Source organism: Salvelinus alpinus, chromosome 12, assembly GCF_045679555.1.
Source record: "Salvelinus alpinus chromosome 12, SLU_Salpinus.1, whole genome shotgun sequence".
In the NCBI taxonomy this organism is placed as follows: domain Eukaryota; kingdom Metazoa; phylum Chordata; class Actinopteri; order Salmoniformes; family Salmonidae; genus Salvelinus; species Salvelinus alpinus.
Window position 1 is genome coordinate 15,379,717 of NC_092097.1, and position 20,701 is coordinate 15,400,417.

At 43.9% G+C, this 20,701-nt stretch overlaps 1 protein-coding gene across 6 annotated transcripts in view; it reads right to left on the reverse strand.

Annotated features, from left to right (window-relative positions):
- The window catches only part of LOC139536555 (protein NDRG3-like), a 61,437-nt gene that overhangs the window by 2,211 nt on the left and 38,525 nt on the right, over positions 1–20,701 (reverse strand). For 4 of the 6 annotated variants that reach the window (XM_071337170.1, XM_071337172.1, XM_071337168.1 and 1 more), the window contains 11 exons: positions 14,486–14,591; positions 13,802–13,985; positions 13,637–13,697; positions 11,014–11,100; positions 2,739–2,795; positions 2,469–2,572; positions 2,283–2,348; positions 2,126–2,177; positions 1,918–1,965; positions 1,780–1,815; positions 1,624–1,675 (listed from right to left, as the gene is read on the reverse strand). In XM_071337170.1, coding sequence (XP_071193271.1) covers positions 1,624–1,675; positions 1,780–1,815; positions 1,918–1,965; positions 2,126–2,177; positions 2,283–2,348; positions 2,469–2,572; positions 2,739–2,795; positions 11,014–11,100; positions 13,637–13,697; positions 13,802–13,985; positions 14,486–14,591 — 853 coding nt within the window. Of the gene's footprint in view, positions 1–1,063; positions 1,209–1,623; positions 1,676–1,779; positions 1,816–1,917; positions 1,966–2,125; positions 2,178–2,282; positions 2,349–2,468; positions 2,573–2,738; positions 2,796–11,013; positions 11,101–13,636; positions 13,698–13,801; positions 13,986–14,485; positions 14,592–18,964; positions 19,451–20,701 lie in introns of those variants that run through there. The other 2 variants (XM_071337171.1, XM_071337173.1) reach the window with 2 other exon arrangements.

Sequence of the window (20,701 nt, forward strand, 5' to 3'; positions counted from 1 at the left end):
AAACGGGACAAAGCAGAATTTTGGCCAATACTCAACGGGCCCTTACAGCAAAACAACACCAACACTGTGACGAGAGTGTACCCTCATACATCTGTCAACGTGGTTTACAGGGTGCTGCACTGGGAACGTGACGAGATGCGTTAATGTCAAGCCATAGAGTCCATACCCCATCAAAAAAAAAGCTTTATTTCATAATGAGAAGATTTATTTTCATTCGGCCACACTTCATAATAGGAGGATATTCTTGCAACCTCTCCAACAAAGTTGCTGTCATTTAAATGGTTTGAAGTAGCTAGTTACATCAACAACTGTGTCAACTGATCTGTCTTTTTAATACAAGCCTAAAATGTGATACCATTTCTTTCAATGTGTGTATGGTGATTTTAGTTTACTACTTATAGTTTTAGGATTATTGAGATTACTTATGAATTTATATTTGATATTATGTGCTTGTTTCTGTGCATCTATGTCTCTGCAACACTCTCGCTGCCGAAGAAAACGGACTTGAAACGTAAAACTATGCTGCTTCAAACTAACCTCGCTTCGCTGACGTGATGCTTTTGCGTGCAGTATAACATCTCATAGATCACTATGAGAAGAGGCTTTAATCAACTCTAATCTGGCAGTGAAATGTCCTAATCTAATCATCAATCAAATGTATTTATGAAGCCCTTTTACATCAGCAGATACCACAAAATGTTTCTACAGAAACCCAGCCTAAAACTCCAAACAGCAAGCAATGCAGATGCACAATGGCTAGGAAAAACTCCCTAGAAAGGCAGGAACCTAGGAAGAAACCAGGCTCTGAGGGGTGTCCAGTCCTCTTCTGGCTGTGCCTCTGCAGGGAGTTTCTTTGTGCTGCATGGCCTTTACCTCCACTCTACAATTCTTCTCTCACACAGTGACACCTGGGGCTGCATGCAACACTCCCACTGAGTAGGACTGGGGGAGGAAACAGAAGAGCCTAGTACCATAGAAATGATGTGCTGGTGAAAGGTGAGAGGTGAAAACAGAGAAGCCTTTGCTTTGTGTCACAGGAAGAGCTGCATCTTAAACAATTTGGTTAGAAAACAAAACACACAAGGCAAGAGAGTCTCTCCCACGCAGAATTGAACAGGAAGTCAATTGCTGTTCAGAACATCTTTGTTGCTCGTCATTCATGCTACAAGCACTGTTTCTCACCTACTAAGAACTGAGGCTAGTCAACACTGCAAAGATGAAAGAGGAAATTACGTTAGCTGTGAGAGGTGAGGAGCGGCCTCCTCCGTGACCAGTGTGACAAAAAGAGTGTCCTTTCAGACACGACTGGCTGCACTCCAAACCAAGGAGGGGGTCTGGCAAAGGCTCATGGGAAACCGTGATGAAAACAATACTCATTTCAGCAACAGTTGTTATTTTGCTCACGTCAACAGGAAATACATTGAGAACACATGTTAACCACAAAGACGTACAACAGCTTGTTAGTGGATAATCAATACTCAAGAGTCAAATTCCAAAGTAGCAAACAGTTACCAGTGGACAGAGACAAGTGGCCAGAGACATTATTTATTTTTTAAGTATGCTAGAAAGGAGTGGATATTGAGATCACACATTTACAAAGAAAAGTAAGAGTTATGTACTTACTATAACCCATACCCTGAACAAAGTACTTGAAGGCCTCTGCCAGTTTCCCAGGCTGTTGAGGAGATGACAGTAAGTTAGTTATCAATGTAAATGAAAAATGACATTAAAAACACACACAAGGATATAATAACAGCATTTCAGAAGCTCAAACCTCACCTGCACAACCTGAGGCAAGCCTCCACAATCAGCCATCTACAGAGAGAGAGAGAGAGAACTTTTGAGTCACTACACATGCAATAGCTTAGCATCAAATATTTATGCATGACACACACAGGATGTTCTGCTTCACCTCACCTTAAACAGTGTAGTCTTGGTTGGATTTAACCTGGAATTGCACTCCACCTGAAACGAGTTTAAAGAGAGTTAGTGGACAAAACTTATTCACATAAAGGAAATGATTTTCAACATTTAGTTCCATCATCCTACTATATATATACACAAGCATGTAGAAGCGCACGATCCATAGTCACAAGCTAAACAACAACCACCTTAACTAACTCACCACTGCCTCCACTGCAGGAGATGTGTCTCCAACCACCAACAGAGAAGGGCACCTGGAGGGGAAGAGAGGAGTTTCCATAAGCACTGTGAGTTACAACAGGTCCGCTTGAGCATACTGCTGAAAACACGTCAAAACCAGTTCAAACTTTCAAACTCACGTCAGTGTGTTCACTGTGTCCTCATTCAGACCAATGACTGGTCTCTCGATTTCCAGATCCCGACGACTGTCATTGAAAAAAAGAGAAAAAAAGGTTAAAGCCACATTTAGTCAGTCAGTAGTAGAGTCAGCGAGTACCTTGGGCAGGAGTGGATCCCTGCCCCCTCTCCACTCCTGCCTAGCGTACCCGTTGTAGGAGGCACAGAAGAGGGCCAGGTTGTCCTGATTGATGTCCTGGGCGATGTGAAGGCGGTAGGTCTGGATCAGCTCTTGGTTGTCTGTTAGCTCATCCTGGAGGAACACACAAGGCATCAGTATGGCTATGTGTGTGTATGGTATCATGACGTCATCTTCGATCACTTTTATATAAAAATGTTTCAAATCAGGTTAGTTTTTTGTATATTATCAAAGGTGAATGGAACTCAAAGATGGGCAGATGCCAACCCATCATTCTCACAGTGCTGAAGTGGTGAGCCATCACTGTGTCCACGATGTTACTGGTCCATCCAGAGAGCTGAAGAGAAAAAAAACAGGACACAGTTTAAGTAATACATAGCTAGGACTGTGGCAGTTAAGACATTTTGTCAGATGATTATTGTCATGCAAAAAAAGGTCTGCTGGTCTCACGGTAATTAACCGTTAATTAACATAAACATTTAGCATCTCCAGGCCTCAAAGTCTAATAAATCTATTTAATATACACCATCACAATAAATATATTATTTATTTTGGTCAGGTCTAAAGAAACATTGCGATATGAAGAACATTTATTTTCAGAAGAACAGAATATGAGTTGGCCTAATGTAGGCCTAACACAGTGCCACCGACCCGGCCCACTCCCAAGGACTGTGGGCTCTCGTTCTCCGTGGCCGACGTGAGTAAGACATTTAAGCGCGTTAACCCTCGCAAGGCTGCCGGCCCAGATGGCATCCCTAGCTGTGTCCTCAGAGCTTGCACAGACCAGCTGGCGGGAGTGTTTACGGACATATTCAATCTCTACCCATCCCAGTCTGCTGTCCCCACTTGCTTCAAAAAGTCCACCATTGAGAGAATGGTGCCTGAGGGGATGGCTGCCATTTTACGTGCTCCTAACCAACTGTGCTATTTTGTTCGTTTTTTCGCGTTGTTTGTAACTTATTTTTTAAACGTATTTTGTAGATAATGTTCCTGCTACCATCTCTTATGACGAAAATAACTTCTGGACATCAGAACAGCGATTACTCACCTCGAACGGGACAAAGATTCTTTCTTTAACGAGTCCGACGCAAAGGATATACTGCTTTCTTGGGAACGGGCCCATCCATTTTATTGGCCAACGTGCAATCGTTAGAAAATAAAATGGATGATCTACAATCAAGATGATCCTACCAACGGGACATTAAACTGTAATATCTTATGTTTCATCGAGTTGTGACTGAACGACGACACAGATAATATAGAGCTGGCGCGATTTTCCATGCATCGGCAGGACAGAGAAGCTACGTCTGGTAAGACGAGGGGCGGGGGTGTGTGTCTATTTGTCAATAACAGCTAGTGCGCGATGTCTAATATTACAGAAGTCTCTAGGTATTGCTCGCCTGAGGTAGAGTACCTTATAATAAGCTGTAGACCACACTATCTACCAAGAGAGTTCTCATCTATATTATTCTTAGCTGTCTATTTACCACCACAAACCGATGCTGGCACTAAGACCGCACTCAACCAGCTGTATAAGGCCATAAGCAAACAAGAAAATTAATATCCAGGAGCGGCGCTCCTAGTGGCCGGGGATTTTAATGGAGGCAAACTTAAATCCGTTTTACCTAATTTCATGTCACATGTGCAACCAGAGGGGGTAAAAAAAACAACTCTAGACCACCTTTACTCTACACACAGAGATGCATACAAATGTGACCATAATTCTATCCTCCTGATTCTTGCTTACAAGCAGAAACTAAAGCAAGAAGTACCAGTGACTCGCTCAATACGGAAGTAGTTAGATGACGCGGATGCTACGCTACAGGACTGTTGCTAGCACAGACTGGAATATGTTCCGGGATTCATCCTATGGCATTGGGGAGTATACCACCTAAGTCATCGGCTTCATCAATAAGTGCCTTTAAACAGCTTGGAAAATTCCAGAAAATGATGTCTTGGCGTTAGAAGCTTCTGATAGGCTAATTGACATTATTTGAGTCAATTGGAGGTGTACCTGTGGATGTATTTCGAGGCCTACCTTCAAACTCAGTGCCTCTTTGCTTGACATCATTGAAAAATCAAAAGAAATCAGCCAAGACCTCAGAAAAGAAATTGTAGACCTCAACAAGTCTGGTTCATCCTTGGGAGCAATTTCCAAACGCCTGAAGGTACCACGTTCATCTGTACAAACAATAGTACGCAAGTATAAACACCATGGGACCACGCAGCCGTCATACCGCTCAGGAAGGAGACGCGTTCTGTCTCCTAGAGAGGAACGTACTTTGGTGCGAAAAGTGCAAATCAATCCCAGAACAACAGCAAAGGACCTTGTGAAGATGCTGAAGGAAACAGGTACAAAAGTATCTCTATCCACAGTAAAACGAGTCCTATATTGACATAACCTGAAAGGCTGCTCAGCAAGGAAGAAGCCACTGCTCCAAAACCGGCATAAAAAAGCCAGACTACGGTTTGCAACTGCACATGGGGACAAAGATCGCACTTTTTGGAGAAATGTCCTCTGGTCTGATGAAATAAAATAGAACTGTTTGGCCATAATGACCATAGTTATGTTTGGAGGAAAAAGGCGGAGGCTTGCAAGCTGAAGAACACCATTCCAACCGTGAAGCACGGGGGTGGCAGCATCATGTTGTGGGGTTGCTTTGCTGCAGGAGGGACTGGTGCACTTATCAAAATAGATGGCACAATGCGGCTGGAAAATTATGTGTATATATTGAAGCAACATCTCAAGACATCAGTCAAGGAGTAAAAGCTTGGTCGCAAATGGGTCCTCCAAATGGACAATGACCCCAAGCGTACTTCCAAAGTTGTGGCAAATAGCTTAAGGACAACAAAGTCAAGGTATTGGAGTGGCCATTAAAAAGCCCTGACCTCAATCCTATAGAGAATTTGTGGGCAGAACTGAAAAAGTGTGTGGGAGCAAGGAGGCCTACAAACCTGACTCAGTTACACCAGCTTTGTCAGGTAGAATGGGCCACAATTCACCCAACTTATTGTGGGAAGCTTGTGGAAGAAAACCTGAAACGTTTGACCCAAGTTAAACAATTTAAAGGCAATGCTACCAAATACTAATTGAGTGTATGTAAACTTCTGACCCACTGGGAATGTGATGAAAGAAATTAAAGCTGAAATAAATCACTCTCTACTATTATTTCACATTCTTAAAATAAAGTGGTGATCCTAACTGACCTAAAACAGGGAATTTTTACTAGGATTAAATGTCAGGAATTGTGAAAAACTGAGTTTAAATGTATTTGGCTGAGGTGTAAACTTCCGACTTCAACTGTACATATCCCAACCAGAAGCCATGGATTACTGGCAACTTCCGCATTGAGCTAAAGGCTAGAGCTGCCACTTTCAAGAAGGAGGACACTAATCCGGACGCTTATAAGAAATCCCGCTATGCCCTCACGAACCATCAAAACAGGCAAAGCGTCAATACAGGATTAAGATTGAATCCTACTACACCGGCTCTGATGCTCGTCGGATGTGGCAGGGCTTGAAAACTATTACGGACTACAAAGGGAAACCCAGCCGCGAGCTGCCCAGTGACACGAGGCTACCAGACTAGCTAAATGCCTCTTATGCTCGCTTGGAGTCAAGCAACAATGAAGCATGCATGAGAGCACCAGCTATTCTGGACGACTGTGTGATAACGCTCATGGTAGCAAGATATGAGCAAGACCTTTAAACAGGTCAAACATTCACAAAGCTGCGGGGCCAGACGGATTACCAGGATGTGTACTCAAAGCATGAGAGGTCCAACTGGCACTGACATTTTCAACCTCTCCCTGACCGAGTCTGTAATTCTGACATGTTTCAAGCAGACCACCATAGTCCTTGTGCCCAAGGAAGCGAAGGTAACCTGCCTAAATGATTACCGCCCCGTAACACTCATGTCGGTAGCCATGAAGTGCTTTGAAAGGCTGGTCATGGCTCAGATGACGCAATCTCAATCGCACTCCACACTGCCCTTTCCCACCTGGACAAAAGGAACACCTATGTGAGAATGCTATTCATTGACAACAGCTCAGCATTCAACACCATAGTGCCCATAAAGTGCATCACTAAGCTAAGTACCCTGGGACTAAACACATCCTTCTCCTTCTTCCCCAGGTGGTAAGGGTTGGCAACAACACATCCGCCACGCTGATCCTCAACACTAGGGCCCCTCAGGGGTGTGTGCTTAGTCCCCTCCTGTACTACCTGTTCACCCACGGCTGCATGGCTCCAACACCATCATTAAGTTTGCTGACGACACAACAATGGTAGGCCTGATCACCGACAATGATGAGACAGCTTATAGGGAGGAGGTCAGAGACCTGGCAGTGTGGTGCCAGGACAACAACTTCTCACTCAATGTGAGTAAGACAAAGGAGCTGATCGTGGACTACAGGAAAAGGCGGGCCGAACAGGCATTAACATTGACGGGGCTGTAGTGGAGCGGGTCGAGAGTTTCAAGTTCCTTGGTGTCCACATCACCAACAAACTATCATGGTCCAAACACACCAAGACAATTGTGAACAGGGCACAATAACACCTTTTCCCCCTCAGGAGACTGAAAAGATTTGGCATGGGTCGCCAGATCCTCAAAAAGTTTTACAGCTGCACCATTGAGAGCATCCTGGCCGGTTGCATCCCCGCCTGATATGGCAACTGCTCAGCATCCGACCGTAAGGCGCTACAGAGGGTAGTGCGTACGGCCTAGTACATTACACGGGCCAAGCATCCTGCCATCCAGGACCTATATATTAGGCGGTGTCAAAAAATTGTTAAAGACCCAGTCACCCAAGTCATAGACTGTTCTCTCTGCCACCGCACGGCAAGTGTGGGACCAAAAGGCTCCTTAACAGCTTCTACCCCCAAGCCATAAGACTGCTGAACAATTCATCTAATTGACACCACCACACATTTGTGTTTTACACTGCTGCTACTCGCTGTTTGTTATTTATGCATAGTCACTTCACCCCTACCTACATGTACAAACTACCTCGACTAACCTGTACCCCCGCACATTGACTCGGTACCGGTACCCCCTGTATATAGCCTCATTATTGTTATTGCATTACTTTTAATAATTTTTTACTTTGGTTTATTTGGTAAATATTTTCTTAACTCTTTCTTGAACTACACTGTTGGTTAAGGGCTTGTAAGTAAGCATTTCATGGTAAGGTCCACACCTGTTGTATTTGGCGCATGTGACAACTAAAGTTTGATTTGATTTAACTTTGTTACTGTACCCAAGAAAGCAAAGGTAACTGAACTCAGTGACTATCGCCCAGTAGCACTCACTTGTCATCATGAAGTGCTTTCAGAGGATAGTTAAGGATCACATCAGCTCTACTGACACCCTAGACCCACTTCAAATTGCATACTGCCCCAATAGACCCACAGACAATGCAATCGCCATCGCACTGCACATTGGCCTATTCCATCTGGACAAGAGGAATACCTATGTAAGAATGCTGTTCATTGACTATAGCTCAGCCTTCAACACCATAGTACCCTCCAAGCTCATCATTAAGCTTGAGGCCCTGGGTCTCAACCCCGCCATGTGCAATTGGGTCCTGGACTTTCTGACGGGCCGCCCCCCAGGAGATGAAGGTAGGAAAAAACATCTCCACTTCGCTGATCCTCAACACTTGGGACCCCACAACGGTGCGTGCTCAACCCCCTCCTGTACTCCAGGTTCACCCATGAGTGCGAGGCAACACAGGCCTCCAACTCAATCATAAGTTTGCAGATGACACAACAGTAGTAGACCTGATTACCAACAATGACGAGGCAGCCTACAGTGCTGAGGTGAGGGCCCTGGCGACGTGGTCCCAGGAAAATAACCTCTCCATCAATGTCAACAAAATGAAGCACGCTCCAATCCACACCGATGGGACCGCAGTGGAGAAGGTGGAAAGCTTCAAGTTCCTCGGCATACACATCACTGACAATCTGAAATGGTCCACCCACACAGACAGTGTGGTGAAGAAGGCGCAACAGCGCCTCTTCAACCTCAGGAGGCTGAAGAAATTTGGCAGACACACAATTGAGAGCATCCTGTCAGGCTGTGCCCCGCAACCGCAGGGCTCTCCAGAGGGTGGTACGGTCTGCACAACGCACCACCGGGGGCACACTGTCTGCCCTCCAGGACACCTTCAGCACCCGATGTCACAGGAAGGCCAAAAATATCATCAAGGACAACAACCACCCGAGCCACTGCCTGTTCACCCCACTACCATCCAGAAGGCGAGGTCAGTACAGGTGCATCAAAGCTGGGACCGGAGACTGGAAAACAGCTTATATCTCAAGGCCATCAGACTGTTAAATAGCCATCACTAGCTGGCTACCACCCGGTTTCTCAACCCTGCTCCTTATATATACATAGACATGGAATCACAGGTCACTTTAATAAATGGAACACTAGTCACTTTAATAATGTTTACGTACTGCTTTACTTATTTCATATGTACAGTATATACTGTATTCTATTCTACTGTATTTTAGTCAATGCCACTCCAACATTGCTCATCCTAATATTTAAACATTTCTTAATTTCATTCTTTTACTTTAGATTTGTGTGTATTGTTGTGCATTGTTAGATACTACTGCACTGTTGGAGCTAGGAACACAAGCATTTTGCTACACCCTGCTAAATATGTGTATTTGATTTGATGCCATAGACTGTAGGCTTGTTCATTTAGCTTACAAGATATGCTTATAAGTCCCATCCCATTATTTTATATTGTATGATTTTATAGTAAGAAGTATATAATTTAACTTAAAATAGAAAGTATATTTTTCCCATTCTACAGCGAAGTTGCTTTGTTGAGCGTAAAAGTGATCATTTGAAACAGGCCCTATATGCTAGATTTAGAGCTATGTGGCAACTTTAGTTATGAGTGATACAAACCTTAGAATGTCTTAGAAATCAAAACATGTATGGGCTGCATGATGCGACTATAGGCTATTGATGATTTGAGAATGTCGCAAAAAAAGCTTGCCCTCTGTTCCTTGCCTCAGGCTGTACAGCTGTTCTCCCATCAAGTGATCATATTTTCACCCATCAGACGATTCTCATTTGAGTCTTTACCAATATGAAAAATTAGTTTAGATTTAGAATGGCCCAATGGGCAGGAACCAGGGTGGGGGGAAAATGTGTAATCTGTATGCACTCAAATAGCGAATGAAGCGAATGAAGGTCGTGCGCTTTCCCGGAGGTCTGTTTTCAATGATTCCGGATATGCTACTTCTCTTTTATAGCGGAGCTGTGCTTAATATGAGCAGCTGAGAAATACACTTATTTCACTCCACGCATCAACTACTGTTTGAGAAGAACGCTCTCACTGCGCGACAGGTGATATTCCGCCTAAACTCTGAATGCCATGGGCTCTCCAACCCTGTTCCTGCACCTACCAAGTGCTTCGAAAACCAAGTGAAATCTGTTTGGGAAAATCAACAATAACATGTTTTCGCAACGAAACATATTTCACCCAATTAATTATGAAAAATAAATAAAAAATCTCTATTACTAGGCTATTCAAAATCAAATACAAATTCACTATAATTGTAGACTAACTGTAAGCCGCCCTGCACAAATCAATGAACCAACAGCATCGACTAGGGCTATACGTTCTCTCTCAGACTAGTGTATAGACATTTTGGAGCGCAGCATAATGTAACCAGTCCATCCAGTATGAATAATAATACAGTCTACACTCAAAGGTGATTACTGAAATTAGTTTAATTTTGGAGTAGAGGATAGACCATTTATGTTTTTCTGCCATGGGTAATATGCGATACGCTATGTATTGTATAATGGCTCGTTTTTTTTTTTTCAGGCTTGGGCTCATTAGCCTATGTGTATGCATGCATAAGCTTTAATATTTGAATGAATCACCTTAGAAAGCACTGTCAATTTAGTTGCATAAGGCTTTGAAACAACATCCACAACGACCATGTTTTCCACTTAGTTTCAACCTGCTGTTGAACTTCTTTCTTCAAATTGATCAGTAAGGTGAGTTTTAAAAGCATGATACTGTTTTGATGATAAGTGTCTGATGTGATTTTCGACCTGATGGTCGTTAGTGAGTTGGGTACTACCAAAACATGTCCAGAGTGCATAAAAGGAGATTACCGTGTCTCAAGAGGACTGGGGAGCTCCCGAGTGGCACAGCGCTCTAGCTACATCTCAGTGCTAGAGGCGTCACTAAAGACCCTGGTTCGATCCCGGGCTGTATCACAACTGGCTGTGATCGGGAGTCCCATCGGGTGGCGCACAATTGGCTCAGCGTCGTCCGGGTTAGGGGAGGGTTTGGCCGGGGTAGGCAGTCATTGTAAAATAAGAATTTCTTCTTAACTGACTTGCCTAGTTAAATAAAGGTTCAATAAATGTATATATTATTTTTTTTAAACGGTCACATGGAATTTTACTACGGTCATGACTCATGACTGCCGGTGTGACGGTAATATGGTCACTTCTAGGAGATGAAAATGATCTATGTCTTGGTCTGTAAATACAGGTGATTGGGTTGAGGACTACTGACCTTGGAGGCAGCCCAGTCGATCCATCCCTCGGCACACGGATCCACGTTGATCAGAACCAGGCCCTCTACCAGAGTAGGGTTGTTCAGCTGCAGGCGAGAGGAACAACATATCAGCCCCCCAACATGAGGTGAAGCAGCATAGCATCATTCCAGTCTTCATACACAGTATAGTAAGAAAGGAATGAAGATAAACATCTCAGGGAGATGTAGTGATTGGCGTTAAAACTGCATTCAGAATGCTACAAACATTTGTAATTTTCAAGAAAGGCCAGATGTATCAACAGAGGCTGCTGAGATGCTGGTTACCTGAGACTACATGTTAAAACTTCTTGTCAATATATTTCCACTTTGGAAAAAATCGTGCCCAAATTAAACTGCCTCGTACTCTATTCTAGATCGTACAATATGCATATTATTATTACTATTGGATAGAAAACACTCTCAAGTTTCTAAAACTGTTTGAATTATATCTGTGAGTAAAACAGAACTCATTTTGCAGCAAACTTCCAGATAGGAAGTGAAAAATCTGAAAACGATGCTCTGTTCCAGGGCCTGCCTATTGAATTGCCTTATATTTATGGATATGCATGCACTGCATACGCCTTCCACTAGATGTCAACAGGCAGTGGAAGGTGGAATGGGGTGTCTAGCTTGATCTGAGGTCGAACAAGAGCTCTTGGAATGACGTGACCAGAATTTCCTTTGTCTACCAGTGCGCGGGAAGTACCTCCATATTGTCTTATGATAAGCGTTCGGTATACACGGCTAATATCTCCGGCTTTATTTTTATTTGATACATATTAGAAAAACATCATAAAGTAGGTTTTTTCAACCGAGTTTCATCAGTTTATTCAACGTTTAATGGGACTTTTGGAGTTTTCCGTTCTATGCGTCAAGAGAAGATGGGCATGTTCGCGCCACATGGCTAGCCTTGTGGAGCGAATTCGACAGGAGAGAAGGACATTCTAAAACCAAACAACGATTTATTCTGGACAAAGGACTCCTTGTACAAGATTCTGATGGAAGCTCAGCAAAAGTAAGAACAATTTATGATGTTATTTCGTATTTCTGTGGAAAATGTTTAGTCCTATTATCCGCCCTTTTTGCGGGCGCTGTCTCGCTATAACGTAAGCTGTTTGTTATGGTAAAGTTATTTAAAAAAAAATCTAACATGGCGGTTGCATTAAGAACTAGTGTATCTTTCATTTGCTGTCCAACATGTATTTTTTAGTAAAGTTTATGATGAGTTCTTTGGTCAGATTAGGTGAGTGTCTAACTAGCTCCGGACAATTTGGTGAATCGATGCTACATATTCACAATGTATAACCACGGTTTGCAGCTCTAAATATGCACATTTTCGAACAAAACATAAGTGTATTGTATAACCTGATGTTATAAGACTGTCATCTGATGAAGTTGGTCAAGGATAGTGATTAATTTTATATCTTTTGCTGGTTTTTGCGATCGCTACCTTTTGCTGCTAATAAATGCATTTGTGTGTTTGGCTATTGTGGTAAGCTAATATAATGCTATATTGTGTTTTCGCTGTAAAACACTTAAAATCTGAAATATTGTCTGGATTCACAAGATGTTTATCTTTCATTTGCTGTACACCATGTATTTTTCATAAATGTTTTATGATAAGTATTTAGGTATTTCACGTTGCTCTCTGTAATTATTCTGGCTGCTTTGGTGATATTTTTGATAGTAGCTGCAATGTAAAACTATGATTTATACCTCAAATATGCACATTTTCGAACAAAACATACATTTATTGTATAACATGTTATAAGACTGTCATCTGATGAAGTTGTTTCTTGGTTAGTGACTAATTATATCTCTATTTGGTCGGTTTTGTGATAGCTACCTATGCGGTAGAAAAATTGTGAAAATATGCGGTTGAGTCTTTTGCTATTGTGGTTAGCTAATAGAAATACATATTGTGTTTTCGCTGTAAAACATTTTAAAAAATCGGAAATTATGGCTGGATTCACAAGATGTTTATCTTTCATTTGCTGTATTGGACTTGTGATTTCATGAAAATTATATTATATGATATCACTGTCGCGTTAGGCTAGGCTATGCTAGTCAGCTTTTTTGATGAGGATGCTCCCGGATCTGGGATGGGTAGCAATGAAAGGTTAACATCAAATGCAACAACAGTTGTTACCAATCTAGCTACCTTGTTTCCGTTTCACTCCAACCCCTAACTAATGTAATTTGAAAATAAATGTTGAGCAGACCCCCAGAGGAACATCAAACACTAAATCCTCCAGACTATTTCCACCCTGGCCTCCTCCTCGTGCTCTCTCGCTCCACTCATTCTTTCTCCTCTCTTCTAGAGAATGCAGCAGAGCTAAAATAAGCCAGGCATTGAGCTCAGAAAGAAAAAGAGCACAAGAGAGATGGCGAGTGAATAACAAGGTGATTCACCCCCCTCAGAATGGCACGGTTTATAATAGACAAGAGGACTGGTGAAATGCTGCTGTGTGAGTTGGATGTTCAGACTGTAGAGGAAGCTGTAATAGTCCACACAGAGATGAACTGAGAGAGACAAGTGATTTCGGAAAAAGAAAATAGACACTGGATGAGAGAGCTGTTGTCAAGTGTTAAGTAGACTTACTGCAAACCGGGATAGGATGTAGGCTCCTGCTCCCACGCCAATCCCAATCACACTGTTCACCCTGTGGACATCAGGAAATACATCACACCATCAGCAACACCAACTTCCACTGGTTTATCCATCACAACCTGAACGAGCTAACTGATCAATGTCCATGTCACTCACTTGAGCTGAGTCATAACCGAGGGCAGCATCTCAGACAGTTCGTCCATGGTCGGGTACTGGTACCCGGTGGGGAAGGGTGCTGCCGCCTCCTGCTGTCCGGGGGCGTCCACGTGGACCACAGCAAAGTGCTGCGTGATCTCTTGCATGTCCTCAAAGTTAAACAGCGTGTTGAAGCACGACTTATCTGCACAGAGAGGGGACCAAAAGGATAGTAATGCAAACCCATTCATTAGATATGAAGAAATAGAAACTGGGTGGTTCGAGCCCTGAATGCTGATTGGCTGATAGCCGTGGTACATCAGACCATATACCATGGGTACGACAAAACATTTATTTTTACATCTTTAATTACGTTGGTAACCAGTTTATAATAGCAATAAGGCACCTCTGGGGTTTGTGATATTTGCCAATATACCACGGCTAAGGGCTGTGTTTAGGCATTCCCTGATGCGTCATGCCTAAGAACAGCTCTTAGCCGTGGTATATTGGCCATATACCACACCCCCACGTGCCTTATTGCTTGAGTAAACCTAGAAATAAGATACACAAGAATGGCACAAACCTATCATAAATAAAACACAAATCCATGGCACAAACTTACAAGTAATACTTATAGAAGATAAGTTACATGTTTATAAACACATAGTCTTAGATAATAGTATTACGGTTAATCTGCACACTCACGATTGAGTCCGATGTCATGGTAGGTGAGGATTACTGGCCGGTTGCCCTTGGGAACGCCCCTCATGGTCACATGGAGCACGCCATGCTGAGTCTCAATATCATGCTCCTGCAGCCAATCAGAGAGGAGAACAGACAGGTCAAGGCGTTGGTAGACAGATCTGAACAGTACGGAGGTATGGAGGGAGCCACCCCGGTGGCCAGACCAACATATGCCCAATTCCAAACTGACTCCTAGGCCCTTGGACATTTTCACAGTATTGTTTTGTCTTATCTAATCTTTTTCAATCTACACCAAGTGCCTCAGCGGCTGTGTAGGGGGATCTGGAGTGGGTTGGATGTGGACATTTAAGGATTAACATTCTAATTACAGTTTACTACATCATTCCTCAGATATGAGAATGACATAAAAAGCCAAACAAATTGACAATCCAATCATGAGTGAGTCCTTATGATTGAATGCATACAGACTATACAGCTTCCTGTCTCCTATCCAGAGCCCTCAGATGGGACGAGGAGGAGCAGAGAGTGTGCACTGGGCAGAGGATCAGATGGTTCTCTTGGAGATTTTAAAATGCACTCCACCCCAAAGTATTACTGTGCAAAAATCCAGAGTCATCGCCTCCATTGAAAGCTGCCACTGCAGGGAGGACTAGCCCTCTTCTATTCAAATTCAGACTCAAACTGCCTTCATTTTTCTCCATGCCTCTCTCTGCACTAAATAGCTTCCTTTCTTAACAAGAGACTGAACCCTAAAATTACACAGAGGCAGAGACTAGAGCCATCTATAAAATGCTGAATGATTTTTAGGATTCCAAGTCTGTGCATGAAGGTTTTCAGTGTAACCGAGTCAGATAATAATCTGCCTGACCAGGGCAAATTAGGCCCAAAAATATGACAGCAATAAACTGCCATCTTTCTGAGCTTCATCACATATCATGACTTGAAACAGGAAGTGATGCAATACACCAAGGAAATAACAGCGTCATTCCCTGGTGTGCCTCCACACTTCCTAAAGACCGATCCTGTACCTCTCTAAATCCGTGACAGCAGTATCTGCTGACGTCACACACCATACGCAAGGTCGCAAGGTCGGCATGACTTGGGACTGGGTATCTGAGCATGTTAGTGTGTGAGTGTGAGCGAGTGTGTATAGGAGCATGAGGTCGTGGTGGTCACAGAGCTTGCCTAGTCTCAGGGCGCACTGGTCATGCAATAATTAAGAGAGTGAAAGGAGCCTCCTCTGCTCAGAGGCAGGGCTGGGAACACTGCAGCAGGAACCATTGGAACATTTAAAAAATGAGAATGGTGGATTTCAAAGTTGCTCTGGAGGAAGTGAAGGTTAAACCTACCGGTCAAGGACAAGGCAGCGGTATCCCTGTCTAAGATCTCAATCAAACATACCAGCCATTTTCAATGCTTTAAAATTCACTATAGTCAAATTAAGACTTCATTTAAATGCACGGAGGCAAGTACATGCATTAATTAACAGCCAGGCGCCCACAGAGTGGAGACAAAGACAAACACAGAACAGAAACATGGCGACACATGCAACAGAGATCAATGGAAAAGGCTTTTCCTCAGGTTACCGTCTTTACTATTATATGTTGTTCATATCAAAGTCTTATGAAAAAGAAGAGACCCCGTTAAACAGCTCTGCATTCAAAGAACGTATTTGAAGCTCACAGAAATGACACGATGGTCAAAGGATGAAGGCAGCACGACCTGTTGTTATTAACAATGAAACACTCCCTTCTGTGTTGCTGCACGACCTGTTGTTATTAACAATGAAACACTCCCTTCTGTGTTGCTGCACGACCTGTTGTTATTAACAATGAAACACTCCCTTCTGTGTTGCTGCACGACCTGTTGTTATTAACAATGAAACACTCCCTTTCTGTGTTGCTGCACGACCTGTTGTTATTAACAATGAAACACTCCCTTTCTGTGTTGCAGCACGACCTGTTGTTATTAACAATGAAACACTCCCTTCTGTGTTGCTGCACGACCTGTTGTTATTAACAATGAAACACTCCCTTTCTGTGTTGCAGCACGACCTGTTGTTATTAACAATGAAACACTCCCTTCTGTGTTGCTGCACGACCTGTTGTTATTAACAATGAAACACTCCCTTTCTGTGTTGCTGCAAAAGGAGTGTTTCAGGTTGAGAGAAGGACAGCAACAAGGACACAGTGAGTGAGATAAAAACGATTGTTCAAATAAATGGAGCACAAACACACAATCGGAGGCTGCTGATGAGTGAGAAGAAGAAGAGACAGAATGATAGAACAGAAGAGAGAAGATAAGTAGAGCATGAAAGAGTGATTAAAGATGGATAAAAGGATGACAGAGGACAGGAGACCCACTGATGAAAAACAAACACAAGGGAGTGGCTTTCTTGGCATAGAGGAAGAATATGGTTTATCATAAACACCATGATCTGAACAAGGCCCCAGATCCAGTCATCTAGCTTAGATCCTTGTCTTTGGGTTGTATTGATCTAGGAGTAAGCCACGCATGCGGTCTGTTTCCTTAATCTTTCTCTCTTCACACACACACACACACACACACACACACACACACACACACACACACACACACACACACACACACACACACACACACACACACACACACACACACACACACACACACACACACACACACACACACACACACACACACACACACACCGCAGTTGAGCCTCAGACGCAAACAGAACTGGGGCGGGGCTGCTGGCCTGGAGAGGGAGGGGGGAGAGTAGTGAGCACTGCAATGGCTGCACCCCTTTTATCCTTTACCAAAGTGAAACTGTGCTTCTTTAATGGGGGTTTAGACAAACTTCATAGAATGTGGAGGAGAATGTTAATGTGGGGATTGGATTTGTGTATCGTCAAAGACGGCTGATAACGATCTATAACAAATGGACGGCTAAGGGCAGAGAGGTGCCCTGCAGAGACACCCAGAGGAATTGCCAAAGATGGAAACAAAGTCACACAGAAGGAAAAGAGAGAACAAGGAGAGGATAGAGGAGGAGAGGGTGAGGGAGGAGGAGAAGAGGATAGAGAGGGTGAGGGAGGAGGAGAAGAGGATAGAGAGGGTGAGGGAGGAGGAGAAGAGGATAGAGAGGGTGAGGGAGGAGGAGGAGAGGATAGAGAGGGTGAGGGAGGAGGAGGAGAGGATAGAGAGGGTGAGGGAGGAGGAGGAGAGGATAGAGAGGGTGATGGAGGAGGAGGAGAGGATAGAGAGAGTGATGGAGGAGAAGGAGACAATAGAGAGGGTGATGGAGGAGAAGGAGACGATAGAGAGGAGGAGGGAGGAAGAGGAGAGGATAGAGAGGGTGATGGAGGAGAAGATAGAGAGGAGGAGGAGGAGAGGATAAAGAGGGGGAGGGAGGAGAAGGAGAAGATAGAGAGGGTTAGGGAGGAGGAGGAGAGGATAGAGGGGGTGAGAGGTTAAAGAGGGTGAGGGAGGAGGAGGAGAGGATAGAGAGGGTGAGGGAGGAGAGTAATGTGATGTAGATAAATAGGGGAATTCAAAGAGGTGAAAAGGGAGAGCAATGTGTCATGCTTCACTTCTTTCTGCCATCCATCTCCTTTGCCTGTCTACTCCCACTACCCCCTTTATGCTTATCCTCCCCCTGGCCTGTGACAGCATCAATCACCACACAGAGCAGCATTATGGGACAGAAACGTCAGCCTCACTGCTAACAGCTTCCTTCTCACACACACACACACACACACACACACACAGTCTATGTCTTGGGGTTGAAAACAACATTCAGGCTAAAAGGTCCTTGTGGGATATCTTTCAGACTTCAAACAGATCTGTCGTTGTAATGTGGGTGAAAGATCCGTTCCTGGTCCCTGTCAGACTGTTGCAGTTCACACACAGGGATCACAAGGCCTGTCTAGCTGGTCTCGGACACCACTGATATGTACAGAGAAAACAGCTATTTTCTCTTCACGATCTGGCAAACACAGACACAGAAATGCAGTACATCCAGAGACGTGCACACACAGACAGGTACATACGCATACCCTCCCGCCTACCCTCCCGCATACCGTCCTGTATGCTGAGACTCCTGAACACTTATACGCATGCATATTTCATGCCATCACATTAAAATGTACCAACACACAAGAACACATTCATGACGTCTATGTTGACAACACACACACACACACACACACACACACACACGCACTTCCCCGCACACGAATACACACACACAGTCTCGACAGTAAGTGCACGCAAACAAGAACAATCTAGTGTTCTCCTGCAGACAAACGTCCGCCCACGCAAACGCCTCTCTGCACACTGAAACGTCTCAGCTGCTTAGCCGTCTGTCTTGGGAGGCAGACAGGCAGGTGTGCTGCCAACCAGCCAGGGAGTCCTGCCCAGTCCAGCCCCTCCCAGAGAGCCAGGGGCTCAGCACCCTGAATCTAAACCCAGCGAGGTGTGTCAGTTAGACCCACTCACCACTGCATTCCCAGAGCATGAGATCTGGTCCAGGTCCAGAATGGCTGTCATGTTTCCCACGCAGGAGAGGACTGTGTGCTGCTAGGAGGGAGGGAGAGAGGGAGGCAGCACAGGGGGGAGAGCGAGAGAGCAAGAGAGAGCGAGAGAAGAGATAGAGACTCGCTGCACAAGTTAGACCAGCAAGAGGGAAGGGAGAGAGCGAAAGACAGACAAAGATAAAATGGAGTGAGAGAAAGAGTGAATATTTTGAAAGAGAGGGATGGAAAAGATGCAGAGGGACAGAGAGGAGGGAAGAGAGGAAAAGAGAGTGGGAGAAGGAGAGAGTGAGACTGCAGTTTGTGCTTGGTAAGCACAGCGCGTCTGTGCAGCCAAGGCTTTGTCCCGGTAATTCTAATTGGATTTCAGCAGGTCAGGTGGGCAGAAAGGGGTTGGGCTAGAGAACAGAGGAAAGGGGGCGGGGGATGGATGGAGAGTGGAGAGGGTGCTGGGGTGGAGACATGCAGCACTCTGACGTCACAGAGAGAGAGGGGGTGCTGTAAAAGGGAAGGGATGCTGACGTTGACTACTGACCCCTTCCTTCCAGTGTATTCTGCATCAGCTCAGCAGCTGCGCTCTAAAGTCACTGTCTGATCCTGCTGAATTATCAGAGCATCACCTTGAGATGTCAGTTTATGGGCTGGAATTGGATTAAACACTACACCTGTCATCAGTGAGCAACCAGGCTAATACATGATGACGAAATCCATTTTCTTGTCGCAGAGTGTCAGACTAGACAGTGAGGGAAGAAGGTCTGCATTGAATATCAATATGAGCTCAGTCTTCCAATGCACCAACATGGTTTTGTAACAGCAGATTTTCCAGTAACTAAGACATTCAGTATATTGATTTTATTCACTAACGACCCTGCAATCAATCGACCTGCTGTGACCCCAAGGTAATCCAACGCACCGTCACTGAGAAAGTAGAGGACAGAAATAGTCACAGGGGACACTGATGTATTTCGTCTGCACTGTTTTCACCACATCTACCAACATCAGAATTTCATTTTAATATCAGCCCTTTTTAAATATAACATAGACAAGCCTTCTGTATTGTACACGCAGGGTTGGGGAGTAACTAATCACAAATAAAAACGGTAACTGTAATCCGTTACCAGCTTGAATATTGTAATCAGATTACAGATACCTTTGAAAAACTAGATGATTATTGAGGATTACTTTTAAATTCAGAAGGGATGTTAACAAAACAAAATCTTTGACACTTCTGTTTTCTCAATGACATTCAAATCAGCATTGAAAAAAGGCGCAAGTTTAAGTTTGTTCCACCTGAGCGAGTCTGAGCACAGGTCAGAGACCAACCACTATGATGACACACCAAATGCATTTGATGGACCCCGGGTAAAGAGCCGGAATAGGCTTTTGTAGGCTACAGTCCAAGCTATGTCTTCCAATGGTGCGACTGCTGTCGGCATCCAAAGATTATCCAACTTGAATAAACCCTTGAAGGTAAGGAGGACAGCAGTGTTGTAGTCTACGGTGATATGGATAAAAAGAGAAAAGTGGGGCTTTTATTGCTCACATCTCACTTTTGATAGACTTAAGGGGCAATCTGTAGTTGCTACATCCATTTTTGGATTTATAAATGTATATCCATTGATTCTTGAAGAATATAACTTAGAAATGCCTCATGAACTCAGTTCAACTGTCACACTCCATGAGATCCCAAAATATAAACTTG